The 8,041-nt window shown below is 37.8% G+C and overlaps 1 protein-coding gene across 1 annotated transcript; it reads left to right on the top strand.

The window, feature by feature from the left end:
- On the top strand, nt 1,121-4,585 carry LOC109833041. The gene is made up of 7 exons (XM_020400583.1): nt 1,121-1,218; nt 1,975-2,222; nt 2,325-2,576; nt 2,656-2,757; nt 2,846-2,980; nt 3,076-3,315; nt 4,199-4,585. The coding sequence occupies exons 1-6, from the start codon at nt 1,155-1,157 to the stop codon at nt 3,310-3,312; spliced, it is 1,038 nt and encodes a 345-aa protein (XP_020256172.1). The 5' UTR covers nt 1,121-1,154; the 3' UTR covers nt 3,313-3,315; nt 4,199-4,585.

Genomic DNA, 8,041 nt, shown 5'->3' with positions numbered 1-8,041 from the left:
TTTCATAAATTTTGTGCGTGAACACGATAGGATCCAATATGGGATGATTCTTTGTCCGTGCAGTCATTGTGGGAATAGGATGCATCGTAAGGAGGAAGATGTAGAACTTCACATTGTTAAGCATGGTTTTATTAAGGATTATACAATTTGGGTATATCACGGAGAAATTCTAGCTCCTAATATTATCGATAATGAAGATGAAGACAATGAAGAAAATTTTTTCCAGAAGAGGAGATGGAGGAAATGATTGAAGTTGCTTTTGGTGACTCCAATCTTGCTGAAGACTATCATCCTTCCGGTCAAGAACATGTAGATGAGTATGAGAAGTACATGAAAGATGCCAAAAGACCAATTTATGAGAATGCAAAATATTCCACACTATCATGGTTCGTTCAACTTTTCCAGATTAAATGCCTAAATAAATGGAGCAACAAGTCATTTACGATGCTTCTAAAATTCCTGAAAGATTCTATGCATCTGGGGAACAATGTGCCTCAGAGCTGGTATGAAGCTAAAAGGATAATGTCAGATCTGGGTTTGAATTGTGAGAAGATTCATGCATGTCCTAATGATTGTGTGCTGTTCTGGAAAGAAAATTCTAAACTGAAAGAGTGCCCTAACTGTGGAGTTTCTAGATTTGATTTTGAGAGAATACAAATCAATTTTTCTTTCATTATTTCTTTTACTGCAAATTTTCTACAAACAGCCATCAAAGTCTAGGACTAGACGGGTGCCACCAAATAAGCTTTCACAACAGGCAAGGGAGCGTCGGAAGGAGCTAGAGGGCGCTCGTCAGTCTGCATCTATCCCTAGCTTTCCAGCATCTACCCCTAGTATTATAGCATCTACATCCATGGCCGATGATCATTTACAGACCCCCCTTACAGGTTTGTAAATTTTGATTTTGATTTTATTTTGCACTATAATTGATTTCTTGATATGATTACACATTTATCAGATGTGGGCGAGACTGATTTGCAGACCATCCCTACGCACTCTATACCATCTGGACACTCGACGGGTTAGTATCATTTAATGTATTGATATTATATTGCATATTGTTTTATTAAACAATATATACTTACATAATATTCTTTTATTGTCTAGTTGGGGGGGATGCCTCTGCATCCACATCAATAGCTCGTCCTCTACACATGAGAAATTATCGTCCTAACTGTGCTGCTAAACGGGCGGAGAAGCGTGCTGAGAATGCCGGAGGTATGTAATCCCAATCAGAGAATATGTTTAATGAGTCAAATATGTTTAATATACTCCTTCTCAGTATAAAACCTGAGATTTTTGGTCCTTGAACAGATTTATGACTTGAATATGTTTAATATACTCGAATATGTTTAATATAATCTGATCAAGGAGCATCATAAATTTTCCTTGGGAGAGACACATCGTATGCCGATTTTACAGAAAAAGTCCCCTTTGATGTTGCCTCACAACTTGTGAAATTAACATATGATTCCTATTTCCTTCTATCTTAATCCTCCCAACTGAAGGTCAGAGAGCTCTTGTTCTAGCAAACGAGAAATTTAAAGAAAGGCAAAGTTATAATAGTATATTATTAAATAAACCATACCAGAGCACGAAATGCACAACTTAAGTGACTCTGCCCTGGATTGGAAAATATAAGCTCTTTTGAATATTTAGTGCCAACATTCCACAAGAAAAATAAGACGAAAACACAGTGATGGAACCTGACTGTATTCGTTTGAGGTCCGAAAATATTAGGAGACAAAAGATCTATTAAAGTTGAACAACAGGTTTTTTCTTTAGCCAGGCATCTCATCAGTAATTACCTACTTTCATGATCATAAATATGCAAAATCACAACAGCTTTTTTCTTTAGCTACATATCTGAATCACAGCACAAAGAGCTTTCTGTAACCAATTGAGCTCTCCAATTTCTCCATCCAACGCACAACTTTATAACATGCATTATACAACTTCAAAACTTTGATGCAGGTTTGCCACGGACGTCCAAGAAGGTTCGATCTTCAAATAAAGCCAATCGATTAATGCCCGATCCTGAGAAGAATGAACCAGCATTCCCCTTGCACTTTGATGAGTACTTCCGTGTTACGGGCCCTAATGCTGAGAGATTTGGACAGTATGCGGGGCAAAAGAGCCGCCAATACATGGATTTCCCACTTTATAAGAACTGGGGCCCGGATCATGAGCGTTCGTTTGATAAGTTCTTTCTCCAAGCCAAGGTTTGAATACAATTTTAATCTATTTCTGTCATTGCAAAACTAGCAAGATCTTATTCAATATTCACGTAAAATGTTTAATGTATTTTTTTGTTAAATATGCAGAAAGATTATGAGTTTTTGCCTGTAGATCCTTATTGTCCTCTTAATATTCCTGCTATACATCGAGGCGTGAAGATAAAGATGCAGGAGAGAGTCCGAGGCAATCGAAATCAGGTAAAGAAGGAGTGTTATGAACTGTGGCTGGAGACTCCCAAAGAGAAAAGAGATGATCTTTTCAAGACAGTGGTGTTCGAAGGGATCGATAAAAGATGGTGGGACGACCTCTGCAAGTTATTTTCTTCTAATAGGAAGCAGGTATATGGTTAACAAATAATTCAATGATTGGCATGTGCTTATTTTTGGATCACAATCTAAATCTTACATTTTTGTGCAGGCGGAGGCAAAAAGAAATAAAGATAATCGGGAGTCAAAGAAGCGAGGTCGAGCAACCTATACGGGTGGCTCGAGGAGTATGGTTCGGGCAAAAGAGAGAGTGGTAAAATTAATCTTAAGAGTTTTAAAAAATGCATTTATTAATTTATGATACGATATCTTATACAAATTTATGTTTTGGTGAATTACAGAGAGCTCGGATCGAAGAATCGGGTGGCAGTTCAAGTGCATTAAAGGAGTATTTAGGTACCCATGCGACTTTAGTCGATCCCGGAGCTGATACATATTCATGTACATATCCCGACACCCAAACTCAAGAGTATTGTGTAAGTGTTATGCTTTTGACTAATTGAAATTTTTTTCTTGAATATGCTTATAATAATATTGTTGACTTAATATTTGAATACTTTATGTGGTGTAGGCTCGGGTGATCGAAAAGGCCAAATCATTAGGGGTCGATCGAGAACCCAAATCTACTGCAATGACCACAGTCTTAGATGATGTACATGGAGGGCATCATGGTGGTTATGAGAGAGGTTTGGGTCACGGTGTCACTAGATTTTATTTGAAGACTTCCTCCACTCCGACCTTCGCTACTCCTCCTGATGTGCTTCGTGAGGTGGCGGAGCTTAAGGCCAAGATGGAACGACTAACCTAGCTTGTACGTATATATGGTTACTTTAATATAAATTTATTTTCAATTCAGTTGGTTAATTAAATTAAAAGGAATAAATTTTGACGAGAGTACATGATAATAACAATATATTTAATTTAGGAAGCTGATTTCATAAGTTTATTTCTCACATTGCAAGATAGTTTATCATATATAAAACTCACAATTATCTTCAAAAGGGAAGTGAAACTGATCCTAAAAGTATAATGTAATATATCTGACTTTTATATCCATAACTATGATTCAATCCGTGTAAATTAATAAGTCCTGAGTTTAGCGGAAACTTAGCATCACGTGGGCCTTAAAAGTACTAGATCCCAACATCCTTGTTTAATACGCAAATCCATAGAAGGGCAATGATTTTACAGGCTGATATACCTTCAGTTTTCTGCAACATTCTTTATTTTCACAGTAAAAGGGAATAGCTAAAGTTATTTCAATTCAGACGTAGAGGAAAGCATACTACTAACTGCAAGATTTTAGTCAAAATTGATTGTAGATAGAAGAAACATGGGAGTCCATTACTCCAGTTACTGTTAGCCAACTTTAGTGTTTACGCCTTTGATTTGTGATTCTATCTTGAAACTAAAGACTAAAATTAACGGAATGCTTTAGTCGAGGCATACGCGTACATGGAAGAGTACAAGATTAATAAGAGGAGACGTTAACGCAATTATGCCAAGCAAACTAGTATTCGAAAGATAACGGGTAACGTAAATGGAACATTCAGTAGAGTGTGGCACCTGCTAAATTCTGATAGAAATCCGCAATGGGCTATGAAAATCAGTACCATGTTTTCATATGTGGATAACAAATTTGTGTGAGATTCATCTGAACGTACCCTCTAAATATCATTACTTATACTTTACAGGTTGATTATCATACTGCTCATCAACCTTCTGCTCAGCCTTCTCCTGGTGCTCAGGGTTCGGCTGGTGCTCAAGGTTCGGCTTCTGCTCAGCCTTCTCCAGATGCTCATGGTTCTACTTCTGCTGCTCAGCATTCTCCTCAGGATATTTCAACACAAAATCATATTACAAGTCGACTGGGGAGCTTGATAAGGAGCTTAACGCAGGAGGGTTACGGCGAGGACGACGTCCGCAAGGCTTTTGTTGATTTTCTTCAATTTAGTCAGCAGTGACTTGCACTTTTTAGATATTTGAGACATTGTATTTTGGATATTCTTTATGTTTGTGATTTAATTAGTTTAAAAAGTACTACTCGCTTTTCATTTTAGTAAATTCTTTGTTTTGGCTTATAATTGCGTATGGTAGTGTTAGGATCTTGAATTCATTTTATGACATTTATGTTTTTGGTTGTATAATTGCATGGGAATATTGCTATGAACAGGTTGATTAATATTGCTATGAACAGGTTGATAATGTGCACAAATAGTGCATGTTTTTGTACAGGTGTAAACAACTTGCACCAACGGTTAAAACCATTGGTGCAAACACTTGCACCAACGGTTCCAACCGTTGGTGCATCAACCCCCACCCTTTTTGTTTTCATGTCAAGAACTGAGTTTTTATTGGTTTTTATGGAGCCAAATTCGTATTTTAAAATAGCTAATAGAGTATTGTGGCATAGAATATGGATTTGGGATTTTATCTGTTTTAAAAACTCACCAACGTTTTCTGTTAACAGATCTAGATCTGAAAATACCTAGGAAAGGAGTAAAAACCCTGTTTTTATTATTAACGATGAGTAAATCATGTTTATACATTTATGGAATCTTGGTGGCAAAGTTTTAAAGATTTATTTTCGCGATTTTACTGATTCATGACACCTCTACAAGTTAGATTTTGTTTAACAAAGACTTTTGTTTCAGGTTTCTAGCTGACAGAAACTCAGATATGGGTTTCTGTCCGCTTGGCGGTCGACCGGAGCGGTCGACCGCCGGGCTCGCTTTAGGGCTGCGGTCGACCGCGACGCTCTGTCGGTCGACCGCGAAGCCGCAGCGGTCGACCGCCAGCCGCGTATCAGAGAGCGGTCGACCGGTGCGGTCGACCGCCGCTCTGTCTGTTGTATAACCCCTGTTTTGTGTATTCTGGGGTATTTCACTCATGTGCGAGAGTTCGCCTGGTCATCTGGCATTTGTTTTTAGTCTTATTATGTATCCATGCATGATAGATGACCAGAGGGTACCAAATGTGGATATACATACTGATTTGATTGTGAATTGATATAGGTAGATTTCACTATGCATCTCAGCGATATTTACACCATTTTCTCAGTCCTCGTGTTGGACAAGCATTACCTTTTAGTCCTCGTGTTGGAAACCCTTCCCACTTAGTCCTCGTGTTGGACATGCATTGCTATTTAATCCTCATGCTGGATATGCATTACCATCCGGTCCATACGTTGGACAACGGTCACATCCGGTCCATGCGTTGGACAACGGTCACATCCGGTCCATGCATTGGACAACAGTTATATTCAGTTCATAAGTTGGACGTTTACTTCATGCAGTCTATGGGTTGGACGTTTAATTTATATAGTCTATGTTTTGGACACTTAATCGTTTTCTGACATGTCACTCATGTGAGTTTGACATGACACTTATGTAGATTTTGATATGATATTCATGTAAGTAATAACATGATACTCATGTGGGCTATGTCACAACACTGTTTTCATGCTCTGGTGTTCGTCGTATTTCTTTTATTATTATTACTGCACTAGAACCTTGGGTTTGGTATTTAGGAGTTTACAATTTGAGATGTAAGGTATATACATGAGGGTTTCCTTGTTTGGATTATTTCGCTCGACGTACCTATGCTCGTGTTGTAAATTTCTAAATACTAAAACCCTCTTTAGTAAGATCAATGATTTTTGATCTCTTATATATTAACTGTATTTTTCTTATACAACGAGCCCTGTTCCCTTGGGGTTGGTTGTGATGTTACTCGCTAGCGCTTTGACGCTCGTTGTCCCTCCCCCTTTCAGGTAACGAGCCAGGAGCCCGAAGAGTCGCAGGTTGATGGCGATGCATTTTAGTTTCAGCTGTCTAGATAGTTATATGTTTTTATTTGGGGCTCCACTTTAGATTTTCTTTTGTGTAGACATTTGAGAGTCTTGTTCTAGAAGTTGTAAAGGCTGTGTGCCTTATTTCCCCTTGTCAGACATTTGTATTTGAGACTTATTAAGTATTCCAGTTATCTATCCAGGCATTGACTATGTATTTCTATATGTTGGATGATGAGATATTTATGTGATTTCATTTCATCAGTATTTCTTGTGTTATCTTTCACTTGCTTTTGTACCTACACCTGTTGTTGATTCTACTAGATAGATGTTGATTGTGATGGTGAAACATGTTATTGCACGGTGTGGTGCATGGCAGGTTTGACATTCTTGGTTTCACCTTGGACTGCAGCCTTGTGTGAACCCAGGGGCGTCACAGCTAGTTACATGACTTGTTACCACTGAATCGGTATCGCCACTGGGGTTGGTTTGTTGGGTCAAGGTGAATCGGTGTCGTCACGTTGGTTAGAATTTATGGATTCTTGTGAGATGTAAATAGTTGTATTTCTTTCATACATAGATCGAGATTAATATTTAATATTTACAATTTGAGACATATGGTATATACATGAGAGTTTCCTTGTTTGGATTATTTCGCTCGACATACTACGTCTCGAGTTATAGATTTTTAAATATTAATTCCATCTAGTTGTATGACCCTATTACTTGGATGATTATTCTGATGGTTAGCTGCATGATCTTGTTACTTGGTTGATTTTTTGGATTCTTTGATTATTATATGCTAATGGTGGGGTTTATCTTGTTTTTAGTATTCCAGTTGCATGTTTCTATTTATTATTACTGTTTCGCCTTGGTCGTTCGACCGTTTTCTTTTCTCCCTTGTGGGATCTTGCCGTATGCCATGTACGCTGACGTACACATGTTTTCTCTGGTGTACGTCAGATTTAGGAGATGGACAGCCTCAGTTCGGAATCGTACAGGAGCCGGAGGATTCTTAGCAGGGGTGCCTTGTAGAAGGAATAGAAGATCCAGCTGAAGCGTAGTGATTTTCTTCCGTAGTAGTAGTTGGACATTAAAACTCTTTTACCGTACTTTTCTTTTGTTGATGATGGATTTAGTATTTTAATAGTACTTTATTTATGGACTATGTATTTATTATTCCTAGTTGGATTATTTTGTAATAAGGGTATGTTGGACCCATATTTTTATGTCTGGGATGATTTACTGTTGATGATATGTTTATTCCTTATTCTGGATTGTCTTTATATTCTTGCTATTGTGATCAGGGACCTGTGATTGAGATTTATGTATTTGATGCTTATCGTATTGGATTGAGAAGAAAGGAAAAAAAATAATGATAGTGTATATTTCTTCTCAATCTAATACGTCGCGGGCTTATTCACGTTCTAATTCCCCGGTATTTTACGAAGCGGGGCATGACATAATCTTTGCCTTTCATCGGAGTTGGATCAAGTTTGTTTTGGTCATTAGAGAATTCTGGGGTCTTCTCTGTCAAATATTTATACTCATTTACTTCTGATGGAGGCACTCGTAGCCTATTCTATTTGATTATATGGAAAAGTATTTTACTTAGCAAAGTCAAGTTCTCCCTATAGCTCTTAACCCTACATAAACTGAATAGTAAGAATAGGCTCGTTATCAAAGATTGGACTGGTGATCCTACTTGTTCCCTATGTCAACAAGAACTTGAGATTCATAGCCACCT

The sequence above is a fragment of the Asparagus officinalis genome, chromosome 1, assembly GCF_001876935.1.
Source record: "Asparagus officinalis chromosome 1, Aspof.V1, whole genome shotgun sequence".
Lineage (NCBI taxonomy): Eukaryota > Viridiplantae > Streptophyta > Magnoliopsida > Asparagales > Asparagaceae > Asparagus > Asparagus officinalis.
The sequence above is the reverse complement of the archived record's forward strand: the minus strand, read 5'-3'. Positions and strand labels throughout refer to the sequence as shown.